The sequence below is a fragment of the Oryza glaberrima genome, chromosome 10 (genome assembly GCF_000147395.1).
Source record: "Oryza glaberrima chromosome 10, OglaRS2, whole genome shotgun sequence".
NCBI lineage: Eukaryota > Viridiplantae > Streptophyta > Magnoliopsida > Poales > Poaceae > Oryza > Oryza glaberrima.
The window spans coordinates 15,744,423-15,761,228 of NC_068335.1; the positions used below are offsets into that span (position 1 = coordinate 15,744,423).

Below are 16,806 nucleotides of genomic sequence, written 5' to 3' on the forward strand. Positions count from 1 at the left end.
TTTTGGAGTACACTTCAGCATCTTCTTTTCACAAAAATATTATCAACTCGTTGAGCTACAAACAACTCTGCTAATTTGCAGCCTCAGGTTGAGCTATCACAGATCAGCACCAATGAATTTGATATGTACAGAGACCCACCGGTATGAACAAAAGAGTACAGTTTCACTTGATACGGTACTCGTAAATGTCAAGGTCAACCACATGGAGCACTACAAGTGGAAGCTTACTTATGAACATGAACAGGCGCCTAATGTTCTCCCTAGTCAACGTATCCATATCCACAACATCGCGGTCGTCGGTGTACAACCACAGGCTGCTCGGATTCACCTTCTTGAGGCAGGCGCGGCAGAAGGGGCACGACTTTGATTTGGTGTTCCTGCATATGTGACAAGCCAAATTTCGTTAAATGGCCCACGGAATTCGATCAGATTCATGCATCAGACGAAGTGAACGCCTCGTCAAGTAGGAAGAGTACGGACAAGGTTGCAGATCTTGTTGTGCTTGCTGACAAGGAGTGGTTAATGATTCACTCTCAACTTAGGATTGACTATAAGGAAAGTGAAGTCAACCATACAATGAACTGAGAACAACATAGTTTTCTAACAGCATAAGAGAGTATGCAAAGACTGTGTGTGCGCGCGTGTAACCTTCAACCAAGGTGAGAATTGTTACCAGATACAGAGGTTTGTATTTTGGAGGAGCATCATGCAACCGATCTATGATATAGTTCATTTTGTGACTATTTGCCTACTTCTTTTACATCAATAAGTTATTACCTGCTCAAGAGCAGGACATAGTTCAATAGAATGTTTGCTGCAGTTATAAATAAAGTCATTCTGGATGCAGGTTTGATTGGATGGACTACATCTTGATGCATGAAGATGGTTAAAGACTCTGTGGAGAGGGCATTGTGGTACTCTATCAGAAGTGCAGGAGATTTACAACTGACTTTACATCCTGAGGAACACAACCAGCCAATATATGGCAAAGGTAATCTTTTTCTCTCTTTCTTGAACACCACATTCAGGTAAACGAAATTTTGTCTCCTAGAGCACGCAACAGCTATATTTGATTCTAACATGAACAATTGATAGTACCTAATATCTCTATGTTTGTGTTGGCGCATGCGCGAAAATGTAAGGAGAGGGGAAATTAAAGGGGAAGGAGGAGGGCAAATTACCAATCCTCGAAGCATCTCATGCACAGCGAGTGCGCGCAATCGGGCAGCACAATCTTGGCATTCACCTCGAGGCAGATGCCGCACTCGAGCTCCCTCTCCAAATCCACCTCCGAGACCCTCTCCTCCACCTTCCTGAACTTCTGAAGGCACAGCCTCCTCTGCTTCCTGTCGTCCAATTCAGTTATCCCACTCGGCAGCTGGAGCAGCGACGGGAAGATGACACCTGCAGCGACCCAAAAAAAATTTGAGAAATCACAACCATGAAATTGAATCGCTCGTGTTCTTGTTGTTAGGAGATGGTTGCGATTGAGTAGTAGTACCGTAGAATTGCCTGATGCTGGCCTCCCTCTCCCACTCCGGCAGAGCCGTGGTGCCATCGGCGTACACCTGCATTCGATTTACCAGCAAGAACCCGGTGATTAGTTAGTTAGTTAGTTAGTTAGTTACCCAGCCGGTGAGAAATCAGCTGCGAATTGGCGATGGCGCGGGGGTGTGGGCGAGACCTTGTAGATCATGATCTTGAGGAGGCCGAGCGCGCCGGCGAGCTTGCAGTCGGTCCACTGCACGAGGAAGTGCGCGACGGCGCTGTACGCCATCCGCATCTGGATCACCGCCCCGTCGTAATCCCGCAAGAACTCCGACGCCCTGCAAAAGAGAGAGATGAACCACACGCAAACCCCCCACCACCACCACCGTCGACGAACCGCGACCGGCGAAGGGAGGAAGAACTCACAGCTCATTGGCGTGCTCGATGTCGGCCTCGAGGGCCTTGACGGAGTCCTGGAACCTCCTCCGCATCGCTGACTCCTCCTCCTCCTCCGCCGCCGCCGACGCCGACAAGGCAAGAACCCCTACCTAAACCTCGTCGTCGTCGTGCTCCGCCGCCCGCTCGGCTCGCCGCGGGTGATTGGGTTCAATTGGAGTGGATTTTGCCTCCTGCGCTTCTCTCTCCGGATTCGGATTGGTTTTCTTCCCTCGCTTTTGGTGCTCGTCGCGTTGCCGAGTCCAACTCTAATCCGAGCCCCACTCCACTCCTCTCTCCCCTCCCCTTTTTTGTTGCCACTCTCGAGGAGGGAGGGAGAACGACGACGACGAGGAACAGTGCCCCCTGGGCCCGACATGTCAGTGGCCTCTCCTTACCACTGACAGGTGGGACCAGGACGTGTGGGTCCCACATGTCGGTGCGACGGGGACTGTCCGCGCCGCATAAAAATATCTGGGAGGAGTAGTAACGCCCGCGACGTCGGCGGCGTGGGGCCCACTGACTCGCGGGGCCACTTGGATGGGGGCCCACGTGGCGGTGTATGGGCTGGGATATTTTTTCCTTTTGTTTTTGGATGGGGATGTGGGGCCCACTGGGGGGACGCGTGCGCCGGGGGAAAAGGTTGGAAGGGAATACGGTGGGCTCCCTTTCCCGGGGCCGGGCCGCCGCCGCGAGACCGCGCGAGGCGTCGTCTTTTCTTCTTTTTTTTTTTTTCCGGGTGGTTTTGGTGGGGTCGGTGTTTGGATGATGATGAAAGGAGAAGGCCTTATCGCCAAATCCGGGTGCGGGTTGATGTCAGGATGACCTTGCTGATGACCCCCCCCCCCCCCCCCCTCTCTCTTGTCCAAGAATTTAATTGATTGTGGTCGTTATCTCTTCAACTTTAGATATATCTAATCTTCTTGTTTTGAGGTTAGGATTTGGGGGTAGAACTGAAATGCTGAAGGGAACTGCACTTGCTTGGGGGAGAGGGTAGGTGGGCCATAGATTTGTACAATTGCACTCACTCTGTCTATAAGGAATAAATTCTTGTTATGAATCTAGACCTAAACTATATTTAGATTCATATTCATGGTCAGGAAAACTATGGCCAGATTTATGGTTAAGAATTGGTTCATTTGTGGATAAAGGAAGTAGGCTTTTTTTCGTTCGAAAATGATAAAACATACACTATATGTCTATATGTCCTAAAATATATCAATTTAGGACCACATGAGGCACATTCAAGTATTACGAATCTAAATATATGTATGTTATATCTAATTCTAGATTGTTATATTTTGGAACGGATGGAGTGGTAGTAAGAGAAAGTGCAGAAATTTAAAAGACATGGATAATGTGGGAATAATTATGTAGATAAACATTAGAAATATAGGAAACTAAGGAATGAGATTACTTAAAGGAAAATTCCCACGAGTTTATACCTTAGGTTAAAATTTTCTCAAAGGACTCCTCTTAGGTAAAGTCTATTTTTGACATTTAGACTTTGGCCGAAAAATATTTTTCACTTCGAAAATACAAAACTGATTATTTTTCACCATTTACTTTTAAAACAGAACACATGACACTCTAAACCATATAAATATGGTTGTGTTGATTGATATAATAGTAGTATCTAATTAGCATGAACTTAATTTAGATACGTTTCATTTGTGGGCCTAATTAAATGGCATTTGCGTCAATAAAGTGTACATGATAATATAAGGGTATAAATACAAAAACCACTTTCTGTTCAAACAAAACCACTACAAAATCTGTGCCAAGGTGTGTTTTTTTTTCGATTTTGTAAGTTGGTGAAACATAACTGGTTTTATAGTTTAGGTGTGAAAAATGATCTTTAGCAAAGTTCAAAGGCTAAAGATGGACTTTACTATTTTTTTTACGATTCTGCTGATTAACTGGAAATTCTTCCATATGAAACATTAATGTTCCTAAGGAGATGGTCGTATGATGATGTACGTGGGTTGGAAATTTGACCTGAGTTTGTGTTTGTTCGAATGTTCCATTTTCTTCTGAAAATATGGATATTAATATGGTCTAGCCATGGACACAATGCTGAAACAGTAAGCCTCATAACTTTTAATAAATAAAAAACGAAAATGGGTTAACTATTAAGTAAAACAAGGACATTGACCAGTTAATCATATAGTGTTATTTTCCACACGTACATAACCACCATTTGTTTGTTAGTGGCATCATGTTTTCAGACAATATAGTACGTTTATTATGTTGACTAATCGTGTTGATCCGTGTTGGATGCTGCCTGCTATAAACAATAAACTAGGAGTACTGCTTAAAATTAAATCAAGGACATATGTCACGGACGAGGAGGCACATATACCCACTAATTAAGAGATGCATATGTCCTAATCTCGCTTAAGTTATGCATGTGTGCATCCTTGCCTACCGTTCTCCCAAAATTAAGCAGAAGCACGTCGTATCACCTACGGACCTACTCCTCCTAATCCACCTACTTAATCATGGATAACCAAAACAAATTTCGACCTTTTTATTTTAATTCCCGTTGTTTGTTCGTCGTTCCATGTCAAATCTGGCCAAACATGACGTGCCAACTTGGACAGTTCAACACTACAGATAAGACGGAATGATGAATAATTAATCATCTTAAACACATCAATTACGCATTACTAGTTCCAGCAAAACCGATGAGATAGGAGCACGAAGCGATGTGGACAAGGTGGAAAAGTTTGTGGGTGTGTTCGACTGGTATTTTTGATGCCGCAGCTATGACTACAACAGTGAAGGTCCTGTTTAGGAGAGTTTAGGATTTTAAAAAATAGCTGGTGGAAGCTGGTGAGAATCTGGAGAGGGGCTGAAAGAGGCTGAAAGGTTCTAATTCATTTTCTAAATTCTATAACTATATTTTCTTAAAATCGAAGTGAAAATCTAGATTATTTGGAGAGCTACTGGCATCTGAAAATTCTAAAAGAAGCTGCAGCTACTATAAACTTCCCAGACAAACTCTAAGACAGAGCAGATTAGTATGTATTGCTCGATAAATCGATGGTGCATGGTTAATTTTTAATCCAACCAGTTGGTTGATAGATTCCACGATCAAAGTGACAAAAGTCACCATCCGAGCGATGTGGACAAACAGGCGATGTTGTATTGGCTGAGTTTAGTTTCAAACTTTTTCTTTGAACTTTCAACTTTTTCATCACATCAAAACTTTCATACACACATAAACTTTCAGCTTTTCCGTCACATCATTTCAATTTCAACCAAATTTTTAATTTTGGCATAAATTAAACACACCTATAGTTAGACGAGAAGGCATGTTTCAAATACAGGATATTTTCCTTCTTTTCACTACGGGAATCAAACTGTTGTTTTTTTTTTTTTGAAACGTGGGGAATAATCAAACTGTTTACTACCAGAAGAGATTTATGCGTCATAGAGGGTGGTGGCAAATATTTTAATATTGTCCTTTTAACACTTGGAGACGTTTGGTTCACTGCCATAATTTTATTAAACTTTGCCGCACTTTATAATCCTTTTTGTTTGTTCCATTGCCACATTCATGACGTGCCACAATTCTTTTTTATACATTTTTTTTTTCCACACCTTGTCTAAGATATGGCTATCAATTTCTTAGTAACATACTTCCTCCGTTTCTATTATAAGTTGTTTGATTATTTTTCCTAGTAAAATTTATTTTAGTTTGACTAAATTTATAGAAAAATTGAGCAACATCTATAACATGAAATTAGTTTTATTAAAACTAACATATAATATATTTTGATAATATGTATGTTTTGTATCGAAATATTGTTAATTTTTTATATAAATTTGGTCAAACTTAATGAAGTTTGATTAAAAAAACTTCAAAATGACTTATAATTAAAACATTATAAAACGGAGAGAGTATTTGACTAGGGTTAGCAAGCATGCGTGGCAATGTTAGACAGTCATCCAAACATGCCATTTACTTAGGGTTATATCCTCGTTCTAAAAATCCATACTGTACCTTTTGACCTATGCAGATTAGGTGGCAAATATGACATGTTAACCTGGCCTAACTCAAATTAATGTGCTACAAGGTCGGATACGTTAATACAGTTACTAATCAATATCATTCAAAAATAAACGGAACATCATTATCGGTTATGAAACCGAATTGGCTGTGAATAATCGACAGCGATATTGCCGATTAGCATTGCCTTTTCGAGAGATGAATTGATGGTGATATGATTCTCATTTCAACGGAAAAAAAATAACATCACAGTTTGATTTGCATCGCAAAACCCATTGCTAATTCAATGATTCAAGATATTTAAATTGTTCCCTATATCACCAACACATCATTAACTCTAGATCACACTGCTCATCATCATATATATACCATCAACTCGACATCAACAACAAGGATCGTCCTCAACTCAACAGTACTCATCAAGAACAAGTTACCATGTGTACCATTTCTAACCTCCGTCCCGGCCTCTAAGAGCAGGTACAATAGCAGGCTATAAGTTAGTTGCAAATATATTTTAAGAAGATAAATCAGGAGAGAGAAGAGCAGTGGGCTACAGATTTGTAGCCAGCTGTAGCACGGACTCCAAGACGCAGTGTGTCTATGACAGGTGGAACTAGGTATAAATAGTGTAGTATGTAACTATTGTATGAATGAGCTATTAGATTGGCTATAGATGAATTGGAGCTAGTAGTTGGCTATACTATTGAACTTGCTCTAACCTCTCCCGATGGATCCCGAACCACCGGTACCATTGTCTCCCTCACTTACAGTACTAATCATCGCCGTGCAAGCTCCAACCACTATTGTTGTAGGCTCGTCGCCGAGCTGTCGTTGCCACCATCGCCAAGCCCCGATTGTTATTGTTGCCCTTGAGCTTCGGCCTCGTAGGCTTCACTTATTGCCCCCACAAGAGCTAGCGTCCCTCGTCTTTGGGAGGCGAGATTCACCAGCAAGTAGGGTGCTAAGATCATCATTATTTATTAGAATAGATTTGTAAAATCTAATGAGTTTACGATATCATGAGACAAAAACCATGTGAACAATTTCTTTCTTTTAAAATTATTTTTTTAAGAAATTATTGATGATTGTAATTTTAAAAGTTTGATTGACTTTTGTCCTAGATATTAAATCTCCCTCAATTTTAAAATATTTTGACATATTTGTTTTGTAATTTTGACCAACAGTTAAATTATTATAATATTATTTTTATAAAGCAAAATTAATGTTATTATATTTCTTTTCAAATGATTTAAAAAAAATTTATGCCATGTAAATAATATATTAGGAAAATAATTATTAGTTAAAATTTTATCCTAACAGAAAAATACGTCGTATATTTTAAAATGAAGGGAGTATGTATGATATGATAACAGAGGTCTCTTTGTCCTCGAGCTCAAATTGAGGCTATGTTCGTCTCTAAGGATGGAGAACCTTTTTCTCTAGCACACAAAACAAGACGGTGTTTTAGCGTATTATTAATTAAATATTACTAAGGTAAATACACTTAAAATAGATTAATATAAATTTTTAGAACAAATTTTCTATAGAAACTTTCTTTTAAAAATATATTATTTAGTAGTTTGTGAAATAAGGTAAGAAAAGTATAGGATAACCTAAATATTTTTGCTTACGGTTCGCCTTATCGTCTTGGTATTGCAAGTTACTACTACTACTAGCAAGTGATTTTGCTTACAGGGCCTGATGACCCATCAAGTTCAAGATAATTTTAAACAGTATTTTAAATTTCACCCGTTTTTTAACGGTTCACAGCAGTAGCCATAAGAGCGAGTACTATAGTACAAGCTGGACTGGCGATAGGAGAAACACGTACAGTGTTGGGCTGGATGAGTGAGAAGAGGAGAGAGAGTGAGAGTGGGCGATAATTTTATCGCCGGCTCTAGCACCAGCTTCGAGAGAAAAGTGGTGAAAAGTGGTAAGCGGAGAGGTTGTGAGCTGCATGTGTGAGAGGAAGCTTAAGTTATTTTATTATGATGTGAAGTTGATGGGCCCAGCGTTGCAGGTCACTTATTATATTCACAAGGTGCAAAGAGAGCTACTAGCTGAGTTGGATGGAATTAACGCCGGCTGCCTACGCTACTATTAACATTACTCTAAGGCCCACAACCCTGTCAGTACTATAGTAAAAAACGTGGCTGACACTCACGGGGCCAACAACCAACGTACACGCTCTCTGCGGTGAACTGTTATTGCGAGGGTAAAACGGTCATTCTCCCTTACACTTCCCTCCCCCATCGCTTATAACCGCGACCTCGCGTCGCGTCGTGCCCTGCACTCCTCCCGCCGCCGCCTCCGCCTGCCTCGGAAGTCACGCCCCTCCCGCCGCCGCGGCAGAGAGAGAGAGAGAGAGAGAGAGAGAGAGATGGGCTTCCTGTCCTTCGCCGGGAGGGTCCTCTTCGCCGCCGCCTTCCTCCTCTCCGCCTACCAAGAGTACGCCCTCTTCCTCCCTCCCCTCCCCCTCCCCTCTCTGAAGAACTCACCGCTCGCCAACCCAGATCTGCGTGCGCCGCGGCGCGGAGGAGGGCGTCTGGATCTCGCGGCCCGTCGAGCTGCGCGGTTGAGTGGTGGTGGTGAGGGTGGTTTGGATGTTGGATCCGGTGGGTTGGGGCTTTTGGTTTTGTCATGCGGCGCGCGGTCGTCGGGATGCTGATGCTGGGGGGGTTTGGTTCCGCGCAAATGGATGAATTGCCGTCGCTTTTGCTATGTGGAATGTGTGCTCGAGCGGAGCAGTGTTTGGTGAGGTGGTGCCGTCAGATTGTTATGGAGGAGAATTTGATTTGTGCAAGTTGGTGGTGGGTGTCGGATGCTTGAAATGTGCGCATTTTCTAGTGGGCTCTTGTAGATTTTTTAAGGAATCTCGGCTTAGCTAAGTTTAGTCGTATGTGAACTGCAATAATTTGTCAGTGGATAGCAGTGCTTCGTTGTAGTAGTTTCGCTGTGCTTCCTTCTCAGATGTGTACTTGCTCATCCACCAGATTTTGTTTGGGTGAGATTTTTTTTTTATGTTCAGATATGGTGATAGTTTGATTGGAAACTAGGTAGTAAGATTGTACCCCGAAAAAAGGAGTTCACATATAATAATAGGTACTCCAACTTAGAAAATGCACTGAATCAAAGTTTTTTTTTAAAAAAAATAATAATAAGATGAATACTAATTGAGTACTAGTATGTAGTTGAGACTTGAGAACACTCCATTTTCTGGCCCAAGGGAGACTGTTGTGGTGGTAAGTCTGGTGAACTGACTGGAAGAGGTTAAAGAGTGAGTGTTGGGCTAGGAAAAATAGATAGTTTTGAGTGGGATTTAGGTTGGGAATGGTGGATGGAGTGCCAGGGCTGCAGCATGTAATGCGCAAGTACCAGAGGTACAGGTGCAAGGAGGCAGCGATGGTACCTACAGAGTCCACACTACACATCCAGCTAAAGATGTGCCATATAAATATTTTGTAGTTTATCTCATGTTTCCTAGTTATCTACTCCCTCCGTCCCAAAATAAGTCAATCCCGTACTAGTATATGACACTTCCTAGTACGAGGTTGGTTTATTTTGGGACGGAGAGAGTAGATGACACCTGATATGTAAAAGTGGCCTAATATTACATTAGGAAGTATAGCAATGAATAGACCAGAGAGGGGCTTCGACCACCAAACCCTAGTCGAGCAGAGCCCTTGCCACCATGGGAACCAGCCCATGCGACATAGGGGAAATCTGCCATCGACTGAGCTCCATCTTCCTCCTCTCCTGTACACTACATAACTGGGTCTCATATTCAAAGATGCAAAAGAGAAAACGAATTCACTTCAACAACAATACCTATTTTATAGCCAACATAATACATTAGCTCTTAGTCTTCCATTAGAAAGCAGTGACCTTATTTCTGAACCAGATTTGTCATCCAAATAACGCATGGCCATCTGCTAGTGTAATAGACATCATGATGAATATGTACTGTTTAAACACAGGATTCTCGAAAATTATCTTTTCAAACTGACAAAAATTGGAAGGCACCTATTGACCTACTCTGATTTGATATGAGCTTGCTATAGTTTGTGCTCTATAGTGAATCATAAATTACAGTGCCAAGTACATCCATGCATTTTGCTTATTTTATGTCTGAAGAAAACATATGCACTCAACCAGTCAATTCCTTATCATTTTACGTTTTTTCGTCGATTACAGGTTTAGTGAATTTGGAGTTGATGGTGGGCCGGCCGCAAAAGCTCTCCAGCCGAAGTTCAACACTATTGTTGCAAATATTTCTACCCGTACTGGATTAGTGGTGCCTCATATTGAAGTAATAACTTCTTGTGTTGATACTGATAATATGTTTTATTCTGTCACAAAGTGTTATTGTGGCCATTTCGTGAAGTGATATTATTATTCATAGGGTTTCATTATTTTTTGTTTTTGCAGTTAAAGCATATTGTTGCTGCAATGATTGCTTTGAAGGGTCTTGGAGGTCTCCTCTTTATCCCCAGCAGTTCATTGGGTGCTTATCTCTTGGTATGATCTCAACTAGAAAAATAAAAATAAAATATTGTTTTGCCTTATACTCTTAAATGGTCATATAGTATACGTGCCTACATTTGTCATTACCAAAATTTGGTCATCAAATGCCTTGAATTGACCAAATTTTGTATTCAGCTTGATGTCCTTGATCTGCGCCATCTGTCTTATGGTTACAAAGTAGAATTATTTTCTTTCTAAAAAATATGGCGGCTCCTTTATCTTGAGAAGATCTAACATTTGCTTCCCCTCTTCCACCATGGATGTCATGTTTTCTTTTCTTTTTTGCACTTTGACATGCCAAACAGCCGCCGCAATACTGTAGTTTTCTTTAAGGAAACCAACGGTACCATACTGATAATTTGGCTGGTGCCTTTGTGTTGTTTTTGTGCTATATGTGATATTGTGATGTTCACTCATGCATTTATTCCTGCTATGTGTTACCTCATAGTACTAGTTCAGTTATACATGCAATGCAAACACACAGAAACTTGTATGGGGTATTTTTTTAAAATGGAAATCTAGTTGCCGTTTGTTACATATATGTTGTAAAGATGCTTTGTTTTGAGTAAAAGCGTTAGGAGCCTACCTGTAATATATGTTGCTAAGCATAATTCTGTAGTAAACCCAATCATACTTTTTGCTGCTGCTGCAGTAATCAGTCAATCCCTTCATGCTTCTGTGCCAAGTTTTTTTATGAGGTTTGCAAAAAAGTAGAAACAATTCAGAACCCTTCCCAGGACGACTATATCAGGAGAACTGGAGAAGCTTAATGCAAGGATTATAGGATAATATGGCTTATAATACAAGGATTATACAACAATAAGCAAGTCGATGTTGTGTTATGAATCTGACTAGATGTCATGGCAAGTCGAGATGATAGTTTTAGTCATGTCACTAAGGATTAGGAATGGAATTATATGTAATTGTTTTCACATGTTTGTGTCAGCATATATGATATGGTTGATATGGCAACCTTTTGTTAAGAAAAGGCAAAAAGGTGTACTGTGAATCTCTTTTGTGCTATGGAAAGTCATCTTCTCTATAGGGTCTGTACTGTACTGTGTAGTCTTGTAAGCTGCACTTAGGTTGATACGGTTTATGCTTTAGTTCATTGGTCTTACACTCTTGTACTGTTGTGCCAATTCCCATGAGAACTTATTGGGTGCCTTGTAAGCTGTGAAATATGTTTCCAGATCACAACCTAATGAAGTAATCTTCTCCTTGCAGTTGTTTCACCTTGCTTTTATTACACCTGTTGTCCACGACTTCTACAACTATGACATTGAGAGTGCAGAGTTTGTACAGCTCTTCACCAAGTTTGCACAGGTAACTGCGGAATGCATCACCTTCCAAGTTTTTAAGAGCTCGTGAATCTCGAGAGTTATATTTGTTGCGCAACTGTAAGTCCAATGGTTTTGACTATTTTATAATCCACTGTGAATGTAGAATTGCGCACTTGTTGGGGCGCTCCTCTTCTTCCTTGCCATGAAGAACTCCATCCCTAAGAGGCAGCCCAACAGGAAGAAGGCCCCTAAACCAAAGTCGACCTAAAGATTCTGAACGTCTGAAGCTACATTGTTTGCCTAATTGCTGGTGCCAGGGGATGGCTCTCATCTGGGAGAAACTCCACAGCTAGCATTTGAGGATATGGCATTTGTGCTTGTGCATGCTTTAATTCTGAAAGCATCCCCTGATCCTGACCCATTTTTACCGGATTTTTTTTAAGGGCGCCTCCCTGATTACATTCTAATGTCTGATTAGACGACCAGATTGTACCAACATGTACTCCCTTTTGGTTCTTGATTCAGGTTCTTAGGAAGCAATCATTATTTATGTACACTCCATTAATTTGCTGGGAAACATCATCTTCTTGGCACAATCTTTCTGTGTGCTTTGTGTCATGTTTAAAGAGTTATATTGACGGCCTGGTGCCAAATGGCACATTAAGCATGCAATTCAAAGCTATGAATCTCATTTCAGCAATATAACATTATTGTATTTGATCATCTTATTTGAAGAAATTAAGCAATGACAAAGGCCAGAGCATCGCATCTGCCATGTTCCCTATGAGTTTATACTGTTATAAAAAGAAACAACTGATTTCCCCTAATAATCCATTCATGAACTATGAAATGATGAGAATTAGGGAGAGATTTTGTGTTTTTTTACCAAGAGAAAATTACGCATTACCGAGAAGAAAAAACCCTCTCTCAAAATCCTCAGTCCCACTCGTCGTCGCTGATCATGTCGTCCTCGTCCCTGGGCGGCCGGACGACGACGAGCACCTCGGCGGCGGCCTCGCCGACGCCCTCCGCCGCCAGCTTCCTCCCCTTCTCCACCACCAGCCTCCCCTCCCTGTCCACCACGTAGATGCCGTCCTCGACCACCTCCCTCCGCCCGCGGTTCGCCACCACCAGCACCCGCTCCGCCTCCGCCGACCGCCACGGCAGCGTGCGCCCGTCGGCGAGCTCGATCACCACCGCCTCGCCGGCGACCTCCGCCACGGGGCCCCACCCGGGCACCACCGCCCACCGCGTCCACCCCTTGTCCACCTCCACCATGCCGAGGTCCGCGTCCGTCCTGGTCCGCCTCGGCGCGTGGGCGAGCGCCTCGCCGCCGTCGCCCTCGCGCACAACCGGGAGCAGCAGCACGGTCGTCGCCTCCGCCACCTCGCCGTACATGAGCCGCACCACGGGCACGGCGGGGCGCGACGCGGCGGCGGCGGCGTTGGCGGCGCCGTCCTCGTCGTCCACCTCCTCCCCGGCGGCCTTCCTCCTCGCGCGGTCGAGCTCCGCCTCCACCCGCGCCCTCGCGGGCTCCGTGTCCACAACCTCCAGCGCGCGCTCCAGCTCCGCCACGGAGTCCTCGGCGTCAATGGCCTCACGCGACTGGCGGAACCGCGCGAAGGCGAGGCAGTCCCCGGGGTTGTCCCGCGTGAAGGCCTCCCACCCGTCGTCGCCGCGGCGTTGCGGGAAGTCCTTCATGGAGCGGGCGAGCTCGCGCACCCCGCGTGGCTCCAGGCGGCGGTCGATGGCGTGCCTCGCCGCGTCGGCGCGCTGCCTCGCGTTGAGGAACCGGAGCTCGTAGAGCAGCTCGGGCCCGCCGTAGGAGTCGAAGTAGCGGAGGAGCTCGGCGGGGAAGCCGCCCTCGTCGGCGACGAGCGAGTCGCGGACCTGGGTGGCGACGACGACGCGGTTCTGCTCGACGCCGGAGATCCCCGTGGCCTCCTCGATCGACGACGGCGTGAACCCTTCCCTCGACAGCGCGGAGATGAGCGGCGCGTACTCGTGCCAAAGCCCGAGGCGGTCCCGGAGCACGGCGAGGCGCTGGCCGAGGTCGAGGTCCTTGTACTTGTCGGGGAGCGGCGACGGCGGCGGATGGAACGGCTGGTAGAGCTGGTCGGGCGGCGCGGTGGGGGGAGGGGTGAAGGGGAGCTTGTTGTCGCGCGGCCCGCCGCCGATGGGCCGCCCGTCGGGGCCCAGGATGACGGCGGAGGTCGTCAGGTGCGCGAAGCGGCGGCGGCGGCGGTGGTGCGGCGCGAAGGGGGCGTTCCGGCGGTGGTGGTGGCGCGCCGCCGCCGCCGCCGTGGTGGAGGCGGGGTGGGGGTGGGGGTGGGAGAGGGAGAGCATGGTGGCGGTGGTGGTGGTGATAAGGGTGCCGGGGGGGCTTATCTCATATCTGCTCTCGTCTCTCGGAGAGGAGGAACAGTATTAGCAGCCAAGGGACTAGCTGCTGGAAGCTATGAATTTGGATTTGAATTTGAATTCGGGATTTTGAGTTTAAAACTGCGGTTTTAATTTTTCTTCTGTTAGTATGGTCAAATTGCAGACCAAAATTTAAATTTCTGGGGTCAAATATTCAAATTAGGGGGGAAATTTGGCACAACACAAGGGACTTTTACCTGCTGGAAGCTATGAATTTGAATTTGAATTCGGAATTTTGAGTTTAAAATTGCGTTTTGAATTTTTATTCTGTCGGTATGGTTAAATTGCACAACAGATTTCAAATTTCTAGGCCAAATATTAAAATTAGGGGGGAAATTTTGGCACCAGGGTCTTCTTGGGAACAGAGGAATTTCGTAGAAATTTGGCACCAGGGACTTTTACCTGCTGGAAGATATGAATTTGAATTTTTTTTTTTTTTGATTTTAAGACTGCGGTTTGAATTTTCTGCTATCGGTATGGTCAAATTGCAGACCAAAATTTAAGGAGGGAAATTTGGCACCAAAGGTGGTTATTTGACTTGGGCCTTCTTTGGAAAAGAGGAATTTTGTAGAAATTTGGCACCAAAGAGGGTTATCTGAATTTGAATAGGTTCTCTCTCTGGAGTTTTTTCTGACTCAATTTAGCATTTGGCAGTAAGTTCTTCGATCGATTTTGTCTTGTGTGGTTTTACTTGGCAGTGATGTGTTCATAGGTGCCGCTTGGTGGGTTGTTTGTCACTTGTCACTGCTCACATGGGTGGGTTTGGCTGGTTTTGCTTGGGTTTATGGTGAAAATCACTTGCTGTTGCTTGTTAGCACCATGCTCCTCACCAATGTCGACGTCTTAGATATGAGACTTTTTGGAAAGTATCACCGTAGGTCCGGACATGTGGTGAATGTTTTTCACCGCAGCGCTTGTTAGTGAATTTTCATTCCAAGAATATGCGTGGGGCACACGATACACTAATAAGGGGTGGGGAAAAAAAGCTTAAAGCTCATGGTTCGGATATATCCATACTGAACTCGTTCAGATCGCCCGAAATAAGTCATAAGGAGGAGATGTGTTTTTAGCTCATTTAGCTGCCTAGTACATAAGATAATTATATCTTCATATACCCCCTTCGTTTTAAATTACTTTGTTCTAGGATTGTTTTATTTTTATTTTTCAAAGTAAATTTCACAAGACTACACATGTTTTGACCAAACTATTATAAAACTATATATTTAAAACGTGGATCAAAAAATCACATATTTAACACTAAATTTACCATAGAAGTCCGGATTTTAGAGTTTAAATTCTTGCACTAATCTTATGTCAAAGCTAAAAATGTTGTAGTTTTAAAGTTAAATTGATGCTAAACATCTAGTTTAATAGTTTCGTTACTAAATCGATATATAGAGTTTTATAATACTTCATCTTAATTATATGATTTCGTTATAAAGTTATTAAATTTGTATTGTGATACAATGATTTAAATTTATAGTTTTTATGAAAGTTTGGTCAAAGTATATGTAGTTTTACGAGATTTACTTCCCCCGCATCCTAAAAAATACTTGTTATTTGTTTTATTCCAAAGCACTTTTAGTGGTAAACTTCACTCCATACTCTTCATCAATGCAGTCACACATTAATACATCCACAATTTTTATTGGCTTATCTACTAATTAGAGTTAATGACTGCTTTGGAAAAACAAATTTGGGATCAGTGGCAAAGCGAGGAGTTACTAAACACTAGGGCCACACAAGGGCTAAGCTAAGACTCAACTAATAAATTGTTGGTTTTCTACAAAACTAGATGGGCGGCCTGCGCAATTGCACGGCTAGCATCAATTTAAAATTATTTTTTTACACATGATTTTACTTAAAATTACCAATCCCATGATTCTAATAATTTTATAGTTTTTAAAAGCCACGTCAGAGTCGCTAGCCCTTACTCCTTTGTCACTTTTTTATTTTCTTACTTGGTCTATCACTACTTCTATTCATCATCTTTATAACTTTAAAAATTAGGCATTATAGGTTTTAGAGTTCATTATCTTATTGGGTTTCATTTTCATAATTTGTAGAAGTATCGTCGAACATCGCCAATTTACTACTCTACGGCCCATCCACTACCATCTCTTTTTATTATCATTGGGATTTTAAAAATCGAATATAATTATTGTTTGTGTTCTTTTTTACTTTCTATAAGTCTCGCCAAATCGTTAATGGCTTCGCCACTGTACTCCTCTACAGCCTACCCACTGCCTCCCCTTCTTATTGTCATTAAGATTTTAAAAATCGAACATGATTATCATTGGGGTTTATTTTTACTCTTCATAAGTCCCGTCAACCGTCGTGACCATGTTGCTTAACGGCATGCCCATCGTCAGTCCTCTTAATCGTCATTAGGATTCTATTTGAGGTTTTGTTTATAGTTTTTAGATATCCCATCAACCACCAGCACTCTACTCCTTTACATGCCTATTGCTTCTCCTCTATTTATTGTCATTTGTCATTGTTGTGTTCTAGATGGACTTTTTTTAATAAAAAATGCATATTTTTCATCTCGATAATTTTTATTCATACAATATATTCCTACTTGAACTCTTATAATTATTTTACTATTTTTGAAATTTGTTTTATTTGTTATTTTGAACT

At 42.8% G+C, this 16,806-nt stretch overlaps 3 protein-coding genes across 4 annotated transcripts; 1 reads left to right on the forward strand and 2 right to left on the reverse strand.

The window, feature by feature from the left end:
• LOC127785647 (E3 ubiquitin-protein ligase AIRP2-like) lies at positions 1 to 2,234 on the reverse strand. 2 transcript variants are annotated; one of them, XM_052313049.1, is made up of 5 exons: positions 1,915 to 2,234; positions 1,685 to 1,826; positions 1,502 to 1,568; positions 1,182 to 1,404; positions 1 to 377 (listed from the first exon to the last, which is right to left on the reverse strand). In XM_052313049.1, the coding sequence occupies exons 1-5, from the start codon at positions 1,977 to 1,979 to the stop codon at positions 164 to 166; spliced, it is 711 nt and encodes a 236-aa protein (XP_052169009.1). In that variant the 5' UTR covers positions 1,980 to 2,234; the 3' UTR covers positions 1 to 163. The 2 variants fall into 2 exon arrangements, with proteins under 2 accessions (XP_052169009.1, XP_052169008.1); XM_052313048.1 differs by having other exon boundaries at positions 1,685 to 1,936.
• Positions 2,235 to 8,218: 5,984 nt separating this feature from the next.
• LOC127752584 (uncharacterized) lies at positions 8,219 to 12,285 on the forward strand. The gene is made up of 5 exons (XM_052277994.1): positions 8,219 to 8,386; positions 10,133 to 10,247; positions 10,367 to 10,456; positions 11,690 to 11,788; positions 11,909 to 12,285. The coding sequence occupies exons 1-5, from the start codon at positions 8,319 to 8,321 to the stop codon at positions 12,011 to 12,013; spliced, it is 477 nt and encodes a 158-aa protein (XP_052133954.1). The 5' UTR covers positions 8,219 to 8,318; the 3' UTR covers positions 12,014 to 12,285.
• Positions 12,286 to 12,436: 151 nt separating this feature from the next.
• Positions 12,437 to 14,143, reverse strand: LOC127752583 (rubisco accumulation factor 1, chloroplastic). The gene has a single exon (XM_052277993.1). It carries the CDS (start codon positions 14,089 to 14,091, stop codon positions 12,682 to 12,684), a length of 1,410 nt encoding a protein of 469 aa, XP_052133953.1. The 5' UTR covers positions 14,092 to 14,143; the 3' UTR covers positions 12,437 to 12,681.
• Positions 14,144 to 16,806: the final 2,663 nt, after the last annotated feature.

What these genes read in the sequence shown, in the direction of transcription:
- LOC127785647 (XM_052313048.1), bottom strand. Translation starts at nt 1,921, where the DNA reads ATGAGCTGTGAGTTCTTCCTCCCTTCGCCGGTCGCGGTTCGTCGACGG. An exon ending in TCAAGATCATGATCTACAAG is followed by an intron (nt 1,569 to 1,684) that starts GTCTCGCCCACA and finishes AATCGAATGCAG; the next exon opens with GTGTACGCCGATGGCACCAC. An exon ending in ATGAGATGCTTCGAGGATTG is followed by an intron (nt 378 to 1,181) that starts GTAATTTGCCCT and finishes TCACATATGCAG; the next exon opens with GAACACCAAATCAAAGTCGT.
- LOC127752584 (XM_052277994.1), top strand. Translation starts at nt 8,319, where the DNA reads ATGGGCTTCCTGTCCTTCGCCGGGAGGGTCCTCTTCGCCGCCGCCTTC. An exon ending in TAGTGGTGCCTCATATTGAA is followed by an intron (nt 10,248 to 10,366) that starts GTAATAACTTCT and finishes TTGTTTTTGCAG; the next exon opens with TTAAAGCATATTGTTGCTGC. An exon ending in CATTGGGTGCTTATCTCTTG is followed by an intron (nt 10,457 to 11,689) that starts GTATGATCTCAA and finishes TTCTCCTTGCAG; the next exon opens with TTGTTTCACCTTGCTTTTAT.
- LOC127752583 (XM_052277993.1), bottom strand. Translation starts at nt 14,091, where the DNA reads ATGCTCTCCCTCTCCCACCCCCACCCCCACCCCGCCTCCACCACGGCG.